General features: G+C 40.3%; 2 protein-coding genes across 3 annotated transcripts in view; one reads left to right on the forward strand and one right to left on the reverse strand.

Moving 5' to 3' along the window:
- Positions 1-18,082, reverse strand: part of CNTN5 (contactin 5) — a 2,193,251-nt gene that overhangs the window by 2,086,131 nt on the left and 89,038 nt on the right. The window lies entirely within an intron of this gene.
- LOC141096645 (uncharacterized) lies at positions 7,865-13,037 on the forward strand. The gene is made up of 3 exons (XM_073583363.1): positions 7,865-8,577; positions 8,979-9,536; positions 12,871-13,037. The coding sequence occupies exons 1-3, from the start codon at positions 8,382-8,384 to the stop codon at positions 13,035-13,037; spliced, it is 921 nt and encodes a 306-aa protein (XP_073439464.1). The 5' UTR covers positions 7,865-8,381.

The following is an 18,082-nucleotide window of genomic DNA, read 5'->3' on the forward strand; positions in this document are numbered from 1 at the left end:
TGATAGGAGCTGAGCTTTGATTGCTGCTGTTAAATATTGTGAAATGCTGTTGCCTTAAGCTCCCAATGGCCAAAAGTGACTCAGTCACGGGGCAATGATAAGTTACTGTAGCTGCTAGGGGCCTATTGGGGGACTTTGTCGCTGTCACCTTATTACTCCTGTGAAGCTCAGCCACAGACTGCACTTCATTGGAGATCAAGACTTAGACTATGCACTCGAATATTGTGGTCATGATTACACAATATAGTATTGCTAACATATTTGATTGTAGGTTCAAGTCACCTAGGGAAATGAAAAAAACTAAGTAAAAATGTTAAAAGAAAAAGTTTTCTTAAAAAATATAAAAAATTGGAAAATCTAAATGTTTGATTCACCCCTATTTCCCCCCATTAAAAAAATACTAAAAAAACAAATAAACATATTTGTCATCTTCTTGAATGTAAAAGTCCAGTCTATCAAAATAAAATTAACGAGATAAAAACATTACTAAAATGCTAACTTTTTCCTATCCCCGCTCCACTCAAAAGGAAAATTCAATAAGTGATCAAAACATTTAAAGTTCTCCAATTTGGTCTCAATAAATTCGTCAGATTGCAAAAAAGCAAGTCCTAACTAAATTATCACTTCGTGAAAAAATAAACACATTGCAGGCCTCTGAAAATAATGACACAAAGCAAAACATTTATTTTCACAAACTTCACAATTCTTTATCACAATTTAAATAAAAAATAATAATAATCTAGGTACCGTAAGTTTGGTATCGCCATGTTCATACTGACCTGGAGAATTATTTTTCCATGATATTTTTACCAGTAAGTGAACCCCATAAAAACAAAACCCCTGAACCTGGCAGATTTGCATTTTTTTCTTTAACATTGCGTATTTTTCCTGTGTTCCAATACATTGCATGGTAAAATGAATGGTGTTGTTCAAGGAAAGATGTATATCTTTGTACAGTGTTAGTCTTATCTATTGCATTTTTTCTGTGCTGTGTTGTGCATAAATAGGATTTTGTATTAGTCTAGCCTGATGAAGACACCTGAGAAGTCTCGAAAGCTTGCAATGTGTTACCATCTATTCAGTTAGCCATTAAAAGGTATCAACTACTGAGGACTCTCAATTCTGAATATTTGGTGTTGTTCAACTCTTCTGAACTCTTCCTTCATAAATACTTATATTCCATGTGAAATACCGGATCTGGGAAACTTTAGAACTACCTGGAAATGTACAGATAAATGAACAACTGGGCATTCAAGGGGTTGTTTCATGAGAAACATTTATGGCAAATCAATGGGATATGTCATACATGTCTTATAGTTAGTTGAGGGTCCCACATCTAGGACCCGTCCCAATCTCAGGAACAATGGTTTCCCAATCCTCCGTTATGGGCCAAGTCTGGCCACCAGTAAGCAGAGTGATAGCAAATAGTCTCCGATGTATTCCACAGGAACGAATGGAGAGATACATATACGTGGCTACCCCACCTTCTCTCCACTTTCTTGTGGTTGGATGTGGCCAGAATGGTGTACCAAATGACCCATGAGACAAACCCCTTAAGGATTTTTCTTCTCAACAGGGAGCCTCCCCTCAAATTCTGACATTTTAAGACTTGATTGGACAATGTGGGTAGGTGGGACACACTCCATAAAGGAATAGTATCACGCATTTTTCAATTTATTCATACATTTATAGGACAGATAAAAGAGGAAAAACACAAAGCAGAGTCTTAAAAAAAATAAGATCCAGCATTGCAAGTTCAAGCGGAATGTAAAATTTATTTAAATATATTTGCTTATATTTTTATTTTATTTCTTCCGACTTCCTATTCTGCATAATTTATCCATTCAGATATTTTTGTAATAAATATATACAGTTAATTATATTTTACAGACTCATTAAAAACCTAAAAGATTACTTGAGCCCGGTACTCCATTAACTGACAACAGCAGCCAAAATAAGTTAATGCCGACTTGAGCTGACGCTCTTCAATTCTCGGCATAAATTGTCACATCGTATTAATGTTCGTAAACACTTATGTCTGTCATATTCAAATTTTGTACTTTCAGCAAATGTCAAAATGTCATTAGAAAGTTACTGCCAGGATTGTAAGTCAAAAATATCACCAACTTAAATATGCGCAAATGAATATGCAAAATAAGGTGAAAAAAAATCTATGTGAAAAGAATGCGCCATTTAATCTGTCAAACTATAATGTTGTCCTATAAGACGGCATCTAATTGCCACCTAAATAAGCAAAGTGTCACAGCATCAACATCCCACCTGTCAGTGCCACAAATCCCAGCAAATGGAAGATCTGTCGCTGGAAACAACACTGGGACTTAATTGATTTTATGTCATATTCTTCCTCTGTTGTAAAGTAAGTGATGAGCTAAGACTTTGACGTTTTATTGGTCGAAAATCAATACAAATCTTTGGCAATAGACAAATATTAAATAGAGAGATCGAGAGAAAGATACAGTAGAGATATACTGTATATATATATATATATATATAAGATAGATAAATATGAGATGGATAGATTGATACAGGGCTGGCGTCAGCACACAGTGCATCCGGGCAAGAGCTAGATCTCTGAGCAGGCAGTAGGCCTATGCAGGCCTGGTGCCTGTGCCATTGCCGACGTCCACGATAGGGCTTCCCCACATGTGCAGGGCCCTGGCACTTATGATACTTACTTCTCCCTGCTCCACCACTGCAACGTTTTCCGCGTCTTCTGACTGTGATGTTCAGGTCAGAGGCTTACATCTCGTCTGTGCGACCTCTGCCTGAACAGTCACAGTGAACAGAGCGGGAAGACACTGATGCTGAGGAGTCTAGAGCAGAGCAGCAGCCAGCGAGGAGAGGGGAGCATTTTTTTTTGTTTGGATCACTATATGGGGACAAATCATATGAGGCCTTTCATACACTGAAGCATCATATATGGGGCCCATTGTATATGGAGCATTATATGGAGCCCATTATACACTGGAGCATCATATGGGCCCATTATATATGGAGCGTTATATGGAGCCCATCATACACTGGAGCATCATATTTGGGGCCCATCATATACTGGAGAATCATAAGCGCCCATTCTATATGGAAGATCATATGGGGCCCATTATATATGGAGCATTATATGGGGCTCATAATATGTGGAGCATTATATGGCGACCATTCTGTATTGAACAATATATGGGGCTGATCACATGGAGCATTACATTCAACTCATTATACTGTATGGAGCAATACATAGGGCTTATTATACTGTATGGGGTCCATCCATTACTGTATGGTGCAATATATGGAGCCCATCATATACAGTATGGAACACTATATGGGACCCATTATGTAGGAACTAATATATGGGGCTCGTTACTCTGTATGGAGCCTTATATGGGACTCATTATACTGTATGGAGTAATATATGGGGATCTTTATTATGTGTGGAGCACTCTGTGATAGATAGATAGATAGATAGATATGAGAGAGATATGAGATAGATAGATAAATAGATATGATATAGATAGATACATAGATTAGACATAGATATATAGATACTGTAGATAGATAGATAATAGATAGATTATAGATAGATAGATATGGAATAGATAGATAGATATGATATAGATGATAGGTAGATAGATAGCTAGATAGATATGGGATAGATAGAGATAGATAGATAGATAGATAGATAGATATGGGATAGATAGATAGATTGATATATAGATAGATAGATAGATAGTGAGAGAGATAGAATCCCAATAAAATACATTTCAGTTTGTCAGTGTAATGTGCTTTTACTCTTTGGTATCTATTACTGAAATTTTTGTTGTTCTTGTCTTATATGGTTTTAATGATTATAGTTTAATGAAGATGACATGTTTGGGAATACGGGTCCCGACTTGTTCCTTTTAGATTTTGTTTATCTGTCTGTTTTGTTAAAGCAGAAATAAATTAAAAAAAAATAATGTTAATAAAAAAATTTTTTAGCACATTTTCTATAACTAATATGAAAATGGTCTATCTCCTAGCATGAGAGTGACATGAAAAAATAACGTGCAAATTTCTTTTTCAAGCCCCACTATAAAAGGAGAGGAACTTGTCAATATGCAAAAGACTGCAAATTTTTGGATTTGTAAATGATTTTTTTTTAAAATGGCATAGAACACATTTACATTCCTTTGTTTAGGGATAAGAAAATAATATTAATGATCATTCACTGTGTCAACAGTTTCATCATTTAAGAAGGAGAAGAAGGCTTAGACCTTTAGGAAAATATGGTAAGGTAAGGAGAACTGACTAGGGTAAAGATACTTAATGCTGAAAACAAAGGACCACTTTAATGGGCAGAGACGAGGTTGGTTTGGGGCATGGCGACCGCCGCTAGTCAAATTCATGACGAGTGGCTGCGTTCACTAAGCCACTAATCTTACTCCAGCAGGGACTGGAGTAGGACTTGTGGCAAGGTGCACACCAGTCGTTTTCCACTTCTGATTCATGACTTTTCATGAATCAGGAGCGTCTGACACCAGCATGCCATCCTCTTCAAGAACTGCCTGGATAAATTGGGCCCAAAGCATTTATGGACTACTGTAGGTAAGAAGAAATGTCTCCTGTAAGGCTGCTGCCATTTACTAAAGATCTAAAGGACATAATCATTTACTCAACAGGCAGTAGAGATGAACGAATCACTTTCATCTCTAATTTTGCTAGAATCCAAATTTTTGGGATTCATTTTCAGCAAATCCAACAAATGGTGACCAGACAGTTGCCATTTTGCTGTATTAAAAAAGGGCCAGGAAGGAGTTTAAACAAAGAAATAATAATAGTGACAATATTAATAATTCTCATCCGCACTGATGCAGTCTTCACTGGACTGTCTTTGGCATCTAAATAAGCCAAAGGTGCTGAGTTAGGAAAATACACAAAATATGATGCCTGCGACTCCAGAAAATTTAGTGCGCATGCGCCACTAGAGTGTGACGGCTTCATTTGCATAAATATGGGCTAGCTAAAGTTGGTTGCAGCTTGGTGGCCGGGAGAAACATTGTGCAGGAAATATAGGAAATAATGATGAGCGAGCATGCTTGGATAAGGTGTTATCTGCCATGCTCGAGTGCTAATAGAATGTCTTCGGCACGCTCTAGTACTATGTTCCAGTCCTCGCGGCTGCATGTCTCATGGCTGCTCGACAGCCACTACACATGCAGGGATTGTCTAACAAACAGGAAAGCTCTGCATGTGTTGCAGCTGTCGAACAGCCGCGAGACAAGGAGCCGTGGGGAGTTGAAAATGGTATTACAGCATGTCAGGGATACTATATTAGCACTCAAGCTCACTCAGATAACATCTTATCCATGTACACTCACTCATCACTAATAAGAAACTGAATCTAAGCTTCAACTTTTCAGGATCAGTGAATATCCAAACAATATTATGCCATTACTCTATAATAAGGGAATCTTTAGTATAAAAACCATAACACCATTCTAATGACCTACACACATGGTCAAAATTGTTGGTACTCCTCGTTTAATGGCAGAAAAACCCACAATGGTGACAGAATTAACTTGAATCTGACAAAAGTAATAATAAATGAAAAATCTATGAAAAGGAATGAAAGTCAGACATTGCTTTTCAACCATGCTTCCACAGAATTAAAAAGAAAAAATAAAACTCATGAAATAGGCCTGGACAGAAATGATGGTACCCCTGAAAATAATGTGACATGTTAAATCAAGGTGTGTTTGCCACCAGGATTCTCCCACTGCACAGGGTAGATCGCAAGCCTTATCTGCCTCTGTGGTCTCCTATTCTGCTCCAGCCACAGTGGAGGCTGCTCAGCAAAAACGTTGGTCTCAGCATCTTGCTCAGATTCACGATGTTCACTTGGTTACTGCTGGCTCTCCGGCCAAAGCTATAGTAACTATCAATAGGCAGCAGCGATCAGGCGTTCCAGATGCTAAGTCCAAAAATCACCCAACTGAGCATGCTCGTGAGGTGGAGACCTCATTGGTGGTCGGTCGTCAGCTGCTCGGGTGATGTGGCAATTCCAGATTGGTCCACAAGCAAGGTCCTGTCTGAGTGGACTTGAACAGGAACGTATAAAAGGTTCCCTGGAGTGTGCGTCGGCGCGCTAAGATCATATGTGTTTGGTGTGTTGGTGGAAATGTAGGTAAGGTGGCCCAGCTTGGGGGGTGGTCCCCTGTTTACCACGAACAGGTGACACAGACACAAGACTGAGGCAGATTTCGGGGACAACAGGTCCGAGTTTATTGGCCGTCCTCCTGACGACCTCAGCAATACACCGCAGCACTTCCACAGCTCTCCGTATTCAGGCCTGGCAACCTACACCTTTCTTCTGTCGTAGTGACGTTCCTCACAGCTCTGTCACTGGGGCCGCCCTAGGCCTATCTACCGCCAGCACTTCACCGGCCAGAGGTCGTCGTCAATTTGGTACCCCCCGGGACCTTGTCTGTTCTGCGGTTCTTCGTGTCGGGGCCACCCCCCTGACTTCTTTTCTCCTCAGTCCCCTAGTTGAGCTCCCCACACTGTTTGTACTCCTTTACTGACTCCTCTCCTACTGAGCTCCTCCCGGGACTGGAACTTTCTGGAACCCTCCTGTCCTATTTATCACCTTCCCGGGTCCCTGGAACCCCGCCCCCATGACTAATGGTTTCTAGAGCCATAAGCTGCTGCCAAGTCCAGTACTCACTCCTGCCATCTTATGGTCAAACCAAGGTACTGTACTCATTCTACACTTTTTCCCAGCTGTTTCCCTTCTGTAATTACTAACATCTGTCTAAAGTGCAAAAACTGTCCCTTCTTCCTTCTGACAAGTCCGTTCGTCCGGTCAACTTCCCCACAGATACCCTACCACCCTGTGTGCACATGTGCCACTTCTAGCATGGCGAATATGTGTCTAGGCAGGCAGTGTAGGGTGGGAACTCCGGCTTTGCTCAGCATCTGACTCCGGGCGTCCTAAGTCGCATGTGCAGTTGCACAGACGAGTGTCAGAGCAAGCACCACCAGCCTAGACTTCCTTGGGGGGTAGCTATAGGGACCCCAACTAGCATCATTACCCTTATGCTCCTGTGACGTCTAACAACGCATAGTCTCGAGTGCTCTCTGTTGCAGTACTGCTCTGTGGAGTAACAGAGTCAGGTACTTTGCACTCTGTTCACACTGAGTGACATTTAACTAGGAGTGTTTATGGTGCTTGCTCGCAGCTTTGTTCCGCCATTGTTCTGCAGTTTCCCATCACCACACGGCGGACCCCGGGTTGTGATCGCACTTTACCATCTTTTATATTCAGTGCAATCCGCTAATCCTAACAAGGTGTGTCCGCTAATTAGCATCACAGGTGTCTACAATCTTGGAATCAGTGAGTGGCCTGTATAGAGGGCTACAGATGCTCACTGTGCTGTTTGGTGACATGGTGTGTATCACACTCAACATGGACCAGAGGAAGCAAAGGAAAGAGTTGTCTCAGGAGATTAGAAAGAAAATTATAGACAAACATGTTAAAGGTAAAAGTTATAAGATCATCTCCAAGCAGCTTGATGTTCCCGTGACTACAGTTGCACATATTATTCAGAAATTTAAGCTCCATGGGACTGTAGTCAACCTCCCTGGATGTGGCTGCAGGAGGAAAATTGATGACAAATCAAAGAGCCGGATAATATGAATGTTAACACTAGAACTACTGATGGAGTCATTTTGACTCCTTTCGTTTTTTATTTCTCTTCTGTGACTACATTTTTCAGAATTCCGGCTTGAAACTCGGTGACTTTTCCTCAAATATGATGTGAAAAAAGATTTTGTGAGAACAAATAATTTTGGTGAAAAATTTGTGCGTTTTTTTCAAAATTTACCAAGAACTACTGAAGGGAGTCATTTTGACTCCCTACTATATTTTGAGGTCCTTTTGTCACTAAATGTTGCTATAAAGTTTTGTGCATAATTTTTTCACTCTGTCTTATTTACCCTGATGTTCATATAGATGTAGTTCAATTTACATGTCAACTTTTCACATTTTCCTTGTGTTTTACCTGCTTGTATTACTGTGTAATACTGAACAAAATAGCTTGTTTACTCTAGGCTCTTATCTTATGCTAATGAAGGGTGGTGTTTTTCTAAGGTCCTAGCAGGAGACAGTATTCTGGATAGTAACTTTACTTTCAGTTCAGCTGAAGAGACAAAGAGAACAGACGCAGACATAGGAGCTCTGAAGACTCATACAGGTATGAATTGTTATGAAATAGTTTAGCTGTCTGTCAACTGATTCAGCCCACCTACTTTTGAAGGTGGCAGAACAGTTATTATTTCTTTTAGTTTTCATTTCATTTCTATTTTTCAGCAGGGAACTATATAGAATTATGGAATTTGTGAGGAATATGGAGAGAAGACGTTTGATAAAGCCTCAGTATACTCTGGCTACTTTGCAATCCATACCGGAGGATGAATCCGAATCTGAATTGCAGGAACATGTATTTGATTCTGACAGTGATGAAGATTTCATTCCTCAGAACATATCAAGTGAATCTGAAGACTCAGAAGGAACAAATCCAGAAGGTAAGTAGTTATGTGTATTTATTTGTTCTTCCACACACTGAGTTAGGGCCTGTGCACACTAGCAGAATTCTGGCTGAATAGCCATCTGGATATTCTTGCCGCAATACAGGCCGTACCTGCCCGCTCATGCCTGAAGCTCCGCTCCGAACCCCGGGCTGGAGCCGCTGTCAGGGACAGAGCAGCGCTTGCTTACGCGCGAGCATGGCTCCGTCCCAGACAGCGGCTCCAGCCCGGGGTTCGGAGCGGAGCTTCAGGTATGAAACTCCGCTCTGTACCTGAGCGGGCAGGTACGGGCCGGATTGTGGTGAGAATAACCGGTCGGATATTCCGCCGCTAATCCAGCCAGTGTGCACGGACCCTTACAAAACAAAAATTCTAAATATTCATCAACTTTTTTCCAGATATTCCAAGCACATCAACTGGGGATCGGGCTCATGCAGTTATGTTGCCTCGTGACCATCCTCCTGGTCGTGGACAGAAAAAATCAGCAAAACGTCCCAGAAATGAAAGAACAACAGATAACGATGGCGGCGAAGGTAATGCAACAACAAACACCAGAGAAGGCGAATCTGAAGGAATACTAGTTTCAGCGGATGGTATTCAATGGAAACCTGTTGAAATTGGAGAACACTTGCCTGGTAGGCGTGCCAGCCAAAATATTCTTCGAGAAGCACCTGGCCCTACAGAATACGCCAGAAGAAATATCATTATCGATAGTCCTTTGAGCGCATGGCGTTTATTTTTTGATTCATATATATTGACACATATAAAGAACTGTACGCTTGCAGAAGCATGCAGGAACAATAATTTACAGTTTACTCTATCCGATGAGGAGCTAGATGCATTCATTGCGATATTCTATGCTCGTGGAATATCTGGCACGAACCGTCACTCGATTAGCAGTATTTGGTGTAATGACTGGGGAATACCGTTTTGCAAAGCGACAATGTCTAGGGACCGTTTTGTTGAAATTATGAGGTTTCTCAGATTTGATGAGAAATCTACTCGATCGGAGAGACTGCAAACGGACAAGTTTGCTCTATTTTCTACTGTGTGGGACAGGTTTATTGAAAATTGTATTGCGTGTTACAAACCTGGCCCATACATAGCGGTGGATGAGCAACTTTTCCCAAGCAAAACTAGGTGTCCATTCACGCAGTACATGCCTTCCAAACCAGATAAATATGGCCACAAATATTGGCCAGCTGTTGATAAGGAGAGCAAATATCTGGCAAATGGCTTCCCTTATCTAGGCAAAGATGACACACGCCGTGCTGAGGACCGTTTAGCTGACCATGTGGTAATGAAGTTATTGGACCCGTTTTTGAAAAAAGGTCGCAATGTTACAACCGATAATTATTTTACTTCAGTAAAATTAGCTAAACAGCTAAAAAGCAAAGGAACAACCATCGTGGGAACACTGAACAAGATAAGGCGAGAAGTGCCTAAAGAAATAAAATCCATGAAAGAGGAATTGTACAACACTAAAGTGTTTAGAAATGAAGACAATTTTACACTTACAGTATATCAAGGAAAGCCCAACAAAAATGTTGTCATTTTGAGTTCCGTCCATCCAGATGTTGTTGTTGCGTCTGATTCCGCTAAAAAAACTCCAGAAACGGTAAAGTTTTACAATGAAACAAAATATGGAGTAAATGTAGTGGATCAGATGGCACGAAAATATACCACACGAACATGCACAAGGAGATGGCCTGTTCATGCATTTGAAAATGCCTTAGACTTTGCGGGTATAAATGCATGGATAATATTCAAGGAGATTACCCACCAAAAAATGTCACACAAGGCATTTTTGCAAACGCTTGTGAGAGAGTTGAGTGGTCCTTATGTCACAGATAGGGAAAAGGGTTCCACGTCCCAAGTTTCTACATGCTCAGAAGTGATGGTTCAAACAAAATTTTGCCAGATCAAAGAAAAGTGCAAGAAAAATAGATCTGTTGGCAATTGTAAGACTTGTGGTAAGTCTTTGTGTGGGCAATGTACTGCCATAAATCAAAGGCAATGCCTAAAATGCGAAACACCAAATGTTTAGAAGGTGAATTCTGTGCCATATTTTCATTTTTATGCTCCTCCACCTACATTTTCTCTGCTTTTTGTTCTTCAGTTGTTGTTTATATGTGTGCACTTGAATAAAAAAAAAGTTTGAAAAACGTCTATTATAATTATTGTTATTTTCTGTAGAAAAATAAGAAAAGCAGAAAAAAAACAATCAAAAGCATTACTGTTGGATCTCACAATAATAATACATTACAAAAAATATAATTATTAATAAATAACCACAAATGAAACTCTAAAAATAAACGAAAACAAGCAAGGAGTCAAAATGACTCCTTTCAGTAGTTCTAGGCGGGGTCACGAGTCCAGTAATCCTAGTGTTAACAAAAGAGCCCAGAAAAACTTCTAAACAGATAAAAGGTGTCCTTCAAGATCAAGGAACATCAGTGTCAGATCACATCATCCGTTATTGTATGAGCCAAAGTCGACTTCATGGGAGATGACCAAGGAGGACACCATTGTTGAAAAAAAAATCATAAAAAAGTGAGACTGGAATTTGTCAAACTACATGTTGACAAGCCACAAAGCTTCTGGGAGAATGTCCTATGGACATATGAAACAAAAATTGAACTTTTTGGGAAGGCACATCAGCTCTATGTTCACAGATGGAAAAATGAAGCATATCAAGAAAGGAACACTGTCCTTACTGTGAAACATACAGGAGGCTCTGTTATGTTCCGGGGTTGCTTTGCTGCATCTGGCACAGAGTGTCTAGAATCTGTGCAGAGTACAATGAAATCTCAAGACTATCAAGGGATTCTAGAGAGAAATGTGCTGCCCAGTGTCAGAAAGCTTGGTCTCAGTCGCACGTCATGGGTTTGGCAACAGGATAATGACCCAAAACACACAGAAAAAACATCCAAGAATATCTAAGAGGAAAACGTTGGACTATTCTGAAGTGGACTTCTATGAGCCCTGACCTAAATCCTATTGCTCATCTTTGGAAAGAGCTGAAACATGCCATCTGGAAAAGGCAACCTTCAAACACGAGACAACTGGAGCAGTTTGCTCTTGAGGAGTAGGCCAAAATACTTGTCAGTGTAGAAGTCTCATTGACAGTTACAGGAATCGTTTGATTTCAGTGATTGCCTCTAAAGGTTGTGCAACAAAATATTAAGTTAAGTACCATCATTTCTTTCCAGGTCTATTTCATAAGTTTTATTTTTTATTTTTTAAATTCTGTGGAAGCATGGTTGAAAAGCAATGTCTGACTTTCATTTGTTCATTTTCATAGATTTTTGATTATTACTTTTGTCAGATTCAAGTAATTTCTGTGACCATTGTGGGTTTTTCTGTCATTAAACGAGGGGAACAAACAATTTTGACCATTTGTGTAAGAGGGTAAAAGCACCAATTGGACATTTTTGTTTACTATTTTTTACATTTTTAATGATCATGATAGTGTCCACCCTTTAAAGCTTTAGATGTGTGACAGAACTGGTTTTTGTTCCACTTAAAAGACAACACAAACCAATTTTCAAGTCCCACACACAATTTTGATCTTTCAGATTGCAGACTAAAAGCACCAACACAACAGTGAACATCCATTGAAGCCTCATGATAAGCTAGATAAAACAGAGACCGGTGTAAATAGCATTCATACTGTGATAGAGAGCATGAATGGAGCAGAATCTACAAGGTAAAAACACTTGAGCCTCCACAATGAGCACCGGTGGACACAGCTTCAACGGAAGAGAGTATTAAGTCCTTGAAACTGTGAAGGTAAAATGACAATCATTGAGAGCGATGTCATTTTTGAAGTCCTAACAATGAAGATGACTGAATAGAGGATGAATACCGGGCACTTTCAAAATCGCAACATAAAAGTGTTACAAAACAAAAGAGGCCCCCAAATAAAGAAAATATTCAATATACCATATAGAGCGAAAGGTGAACAAGTCGTAGAGAGAAAGTTATGAATATCAGAACAATACTTTCCTTTCATTCATGTCTTATTCTCAAAGGTATCCAAATATTTTTTTCCTTTTTTATGTTTTGCATTTATGTGTTTTACTGTTTTTACTTAAGTAATCAAATACTGTTTTAAGGGCTTTCCAGGTAGTAAAAAATATTATGACCTGCCCTTCAAGATTTTTTTCTCTTTTTCAAAATAGAGAATAATATTTCTGACCTATTTGCAGGGTGGACAATGAGTCTACAATCAATGGTGTTTTGTTTGTTTTTTTCACTTTTTTTAATTTTTCCATCTTTTTTGTATAGCATTAATTTTAAAAACAAAAAATGCCAAGTTGTTGGTTCCTCCTAAGTGGAGTAAAGAAAATGTTGAATCTAGTCGCGGTCAAGCAATTGTGATGCTGAAGTGTTTGAAAAATCTACAACTGATGGAGTTGAGTAGCTGCAGATATTGTCACGCTGTAAATGCTTGAACACCACTCACTGCAGTCAAGAAATGAGAAGGAACAAGAATATCAGCACTGCCATTACAGTGGGGTAAATTGCCCAAAATTCTATATTGGCAAATTTGATCAATTTAAAGGAGGAAAATCTTACACTTCCCTATCTCCTCGGTCTATCCCATACGTGTCCTACCACTGCTGCTCCTCCAATCACCTCCTCTAACACCTATATTTCTTCCAGCCGCATCTTCCATTCACTAGTTCCAATGTCATCATGTGGGGTGCAATGCACGTCTTTGATATGCTTCGTGCCCAATGTGTTGGCATGGTGCCCATGGTGGATCCAATCAGAAGAAAGATGGAAGAAAGAATGTAAATGAGCCAATGTGAGGACAGGTAAAAGAAAAGTCAAGAAGTGAGTTAAATATTTTTTAATGACCTTGACAGTCCTCTATTCGCCAGCAAAATGGTGGCAAATCACTAGTTTTCTTGGTTTGGCCCAAAGCAAATTGCAAACAATTCAGATTCTCGTCAAATAAATTCAGTCATCTCTACCTTTATTCCATACTAGGAATGTATGATACACTTCCATTGCTGGAAACCTCCGTAGTGTGGAAATACATGCAAAACTGAGCAATAACGAGGTAGGTATTTAAGAAGTCTAACATGCCCCATTCTAACACCTAACATCTATCATCAGGTAGAACTAAGATCCATATGCACATGTCAGATTGATTCAAGTGATTGGTTTGGGGTCAATATGTCAAATCCACAGGCAGCATAGGTCACCAAACACAGGAATATTGCAAGCCAACAGCCATGACCAAAATGAAAAGAATAAGGTTAAATTAGCCAGAAGTTAGTCAAGCTAATTAACATCATCTAAAGCAGGGGTGATGAAGACATGGCTCATACATAGTTTGGTCTTTTCTGTGGTAACATAGGGATGTGAAACCTGGATGATAAAGAACCAAGACACAAGAAGAATTGCCGCCTTCGAAATGTGGTGGCTGGAGAAGGATGTTATCAACATCATGTGTTATGAATGGGTCACTGAGGAGAAAAAAAAGCAGAACAAGCTAAGTCACAGAAAACCAGAGTGGTTGGTAATAGGGATGGGCGAATCTACTCGTTAGGACTCGTTACTCTGCGAGTAGTAGGGGACTCGCAGGACTCGGTACTCTGCGAGTTTCCAAGCGATTACTCACACAGTAACAAGTCCAAAGTAAATCAATGGCAATCCTAGTTTTGGTCCGTTTTGTATTCTACTCAGATTCTCAGATCAATGCTTTCTGCTTTCAGAGTTTAAATCCGAGTTTTGCTTTCAGAGTTTAAATCAGAGTTTTGCTTTCAGAGTTTAAATCCGAGTTTTGCTTTCAGAGTTTAAATCAGAGTTTTGCTTTCAGAGTTTAAATCCGAGTTTTGCTTTCAGAGTTTAAATCCGAGAGCATTCAGAGTTTTGCTAACTCGCTATCACTGTAGGATCATTTTTGACAGTCAATCCGGGTCCAGCAGCAGAGGAATCGCTGCAAACTCGCTTCCCCATTATTTAACATTGGACTCACTAGACTCGCAACGAGTAGCGAGTAGGGATGGGCGAATCCTAAATTACTCGGAATCGCTAGACTCTAACGAGTCCGAGTGCAGGACTCGCTACTCGTTGCGAGTCTAGCGAGTCCAATGTTAATTAATGGGGAAGCGAGTTTGCAGCGATTCCTCTGCTGCTGGACCCGGATTGACTGTCAAAAATGATCCTACAGTGATAGCGAGTTAGCAAAACTCTGAATGCTCTCGGATTTAAACTCTGAAAGCAAAACTCGGATTTAAACTCTGAAAGCAAAACTCGGATTTAAACTCTGAAAGCAAAACTCTGATTTAAACTCTGAAAGCAAAACTCGGATTTAAACTCTGAAAGCAGAAAGCATTGATCTGAGAATCTGAGTAGAATACAAAACGGACCAAAACTAGGATTGCCATTGATTTACTTTGGACTCGTTACTGTGCGAGTAATCGCTTGGAAACTCGTAGAGTACCGAGTCCTGCGAGTCCCCTACTACTCGCAGAGTAACGAGTCCTAACGAGTAGATTTGCCCATCCCTAGTAGTGAGTCCTGCACTCGGAATCATTAGAGTCTAGCGATTCCGAGTAATTTAGGATTCGCCCATCCCTAGTTGGTAACTATGCAGATTGCAGATCCCTGATCTTACCACAACTAGCACTAGCCGTGGAGCGTGCCTACGATGTTCCAAGACGCCTCGTCACGGCCGGAGGACTAAATAAGCCTAAAGCAAGAAAAGGGAAAACTGCCCCAGAGCAGACCCCAAAGGAATAGATAGCCCACACATATATTGACGGTGAAACAAGATGAAGGCTCAAACACAGGCAGGAAAATAGGCTGAGCAAATGACGGGGCCCAAACTAACTAGACAGGAAAGGAATGGAAAGACACTGTCTGCAACCTGCAAAAAACCCTACAAAAATCATGTCCAACACTTTTGATAGCAAAATTAACCCTGAAGTCACTAGACTTTTCCCACTATATCAGCACTCTGAAATATTCTGAGACAGAACAAAAAGAGACCGAACTAGTAAGGGACAAAAAGCCAATTGGCAAAATACTGATAAATAAGAGTGGAAATTCAGCACAGCCCCCAGCAGGGGCTGGCTGAACACACCAAAAAACTGAATAGACCAACAAAAGCAAGTGTGAACATTAGCAGAAAAACTTAGCTTTAGATGACTGGAACAGAGCTGACAACCAAGAGCTGACAAGCCAGAAGGAATCACCAGCAACTGAATAGGGCGTCGGCTGTCTTAAATCCAATCTGAGACTCCTGAGATCCAATCGTCATCCTCATTCTTAGGTGGCAGATCTCCACCGATCAAATCAGCCTCTCTACCTCCTATTACCACCAGAGGGAGTCTGGAAGGAGAACTCACAACTGGTGAACCAGAGAATGAACTCACAACAATCATGGATGGCAAGAAGACCAAACAAATCAATCTTGGAACAAATGAAGCCAGACATGTCACTTAAAGCCAGTATCACAAGTTACAATTTGCCTACTTTGGACGCATCATACGACGAGGGCAATGATTGGAGAAAGACATCATGGTCAGATAATTAGAAGGAACAAGGTGAAGAGGAAGACCAATAATTTGATGGCTTGATACTATCAAGGTAACGATGGAGAAGACTCTACAGAGTGTTCATCCAGAGCATTCCTACAGAGCCTTCATCCATTCAGTTGCCAGCCAAAGGCCGTTAAACAAATAATAAATAAAAGCAGGGTTCCGCAATCTGTGGCTTCGGAGCCACATGTGGCTTGTAGGTCCATGACGTGTGGCTCATGCCTGTCTGTCAGGTTCTTGTATTAGCCCCAGGTCTAACAAACAGCTATGAAGAGCAGGTCTCCAAATGGTGACTTTTTTGTGAATAGGGCTGCACAGAAAAGGAGATCTAGATGCACATATACTGGCTTAAGGGTTGGAGAGAAATTATATCTATTGACCTGAACATAGGATGATACTGCCAGTTTAAGGGTTGCTGGTGAGAATGCCTGTATGTAAATGTAATTTATCTCAAGAAATTCTGGCTTTAATTATACCAATAATCGGTGCTCTGGGTGTAACTACTGTGGAGGGATGGGGCACTGGATATGGTTTGTGACCCTCTGCCATAGCTGAAGTTGACTCAAGATATGATAGGTTGGAGACCACTGATCTAGTGTCTAGATAAGATGTATTAGGGAAGTGGATGCTCTCTACATTGATAATTTCTCAAAAAAATCCATGCAACTACAATTTGTAAAGGAGCAACATGCAAATATTAGGTTTTTACCATGCAGAATTTCAGCATTGATTCAACATTCATGAATCATATCAGTATGCAGAAGAACCAGCACCATTCCTTTGAAGCAGAAAGTAATTCAGTGCATAGTGCTCTGAAGTGGACACCATGAAGCTGCCAAATCAGTGCAGCTGGATATGATGGTGTACAAGTAGTTTACAGCAATGCTCTTCCAAGTATATTCTGTGCCAAGTCCATAATCATTGAGAAAACCTTCCTAATTAGAAGTGGAAATGACTGTTTCATGGCTGGCTTTGCAGCTTTGCGAGGAAGTAGACTATTTGTAGTGAAGGAGGTCTTGTTACTGAATATAATGGAAAGTATATCAGTAGCCAATGCAAAAAATACAGAAATACAGAACTATTCTGGATTGATGTCAATTAAGTGAAATCACTGTATAATGAACAGTTTTGTAGGCTTCTAATAAGCTATATGCACTAAGCCATCATCATGTGTTATATCTTATCTTGTCCTTGGTGAATGGAAATACTCTACCTAATACCAAGAGACTATGAAGCCTATTTAATCTTTGCTCCACAGTGTCCATGAGCTGTCAGCTTGTAGAGCAACATCTTAGAATATATGAGGACAGATTGCTGTTTAACTCAATTATTTAACCCTGAAACGAGGTGATGTTCCCCACCAGTCTGCATTAACTTCTTTGCGACTGTGATATCTCAGGAGGACACTGATTGGTTGCAGCTTTTACTTGGATGTATGTGACCTCATCACTGTGGGAAATGAGCAGAGACTACCCAAGTATTGTATGAAGAAAGTAAAGCCTGTCCATACACATTAGATAGCTGTCAGCTGAATATTCATTCGCAGGCAGATATCTCTCCTGACCTCCCCATACATGAGAGCCACCTCGCCCTCTAGCAGCAGCCTTACTGCCCAGAAAACAAAAAGATCAGGAGTTGAAATTCCAACTGTCCGGTCCGTCTCTACTTCGATATCACTGGTCTATGGTCAGTCAGGAGGTTGATCAGCGGGTTTGGTCATCTTTAATCTAATGTGTGTTAGTGGTCTTTAACTCTTGCGATAGGACAGTTTTGATGTTTAAAGAGAGGTGAGGGGATCTTTTTAAATTCAATTTCACCAACCTTGACAAATTTTCAGCAAAAATTTTGAATCACGGAAAATAAATTTGTGTGAATCTCAATACTGGACAGCTTGTGCGTGATCATAAAATACACGTGGGGAAAGGTTAGAGAGAACAAAACCC

This window comes from Dendrobates tinctorius, unplaced genomic scaffold (genome assembly GCF_039654945.1).
Source record: "Dendrobates tinctorius isolate UK_male_01 unplaced genomic scaffold, ASM3965494v1 ptg000075l, whole genome shotgun sequence".
Taxonomy (NCBI): domain Eukaryota; kingdom Metazoa; phylum Chordata; class Amphibia; order Anura; family Dendrobatidae; genus Dendrobates; species Dendrobates tinctorius.

What these genes read in the sequence shown, in the direction of transcription:
- LOC141096645 (XM_073583363.1), top strand. Translation starts at nt 8,382, where the DNA reads ATGGAATTTGTGAGGAATATGGAGAGAAGACGTTTGATAAAGCCTCAG. An exon ending in AGAAGGAACAAATCCAGAAG is followed by an intron (nt 8,578 to 8,978) that starts GTAAGTAGTTAT and finishes ACTTTTTTCCAG; the next exon opens with ATATTCCAAGCACATCAACT. An exon ending in AGCGACAATGTCTAGGGACC is followed by an intron (nt 9,537 to 12,870) that starts GTTTTGTTGAAA and finishes TTTTTTGTATAG; the next exon opens with CATTAATTTTAAAAACAAAA.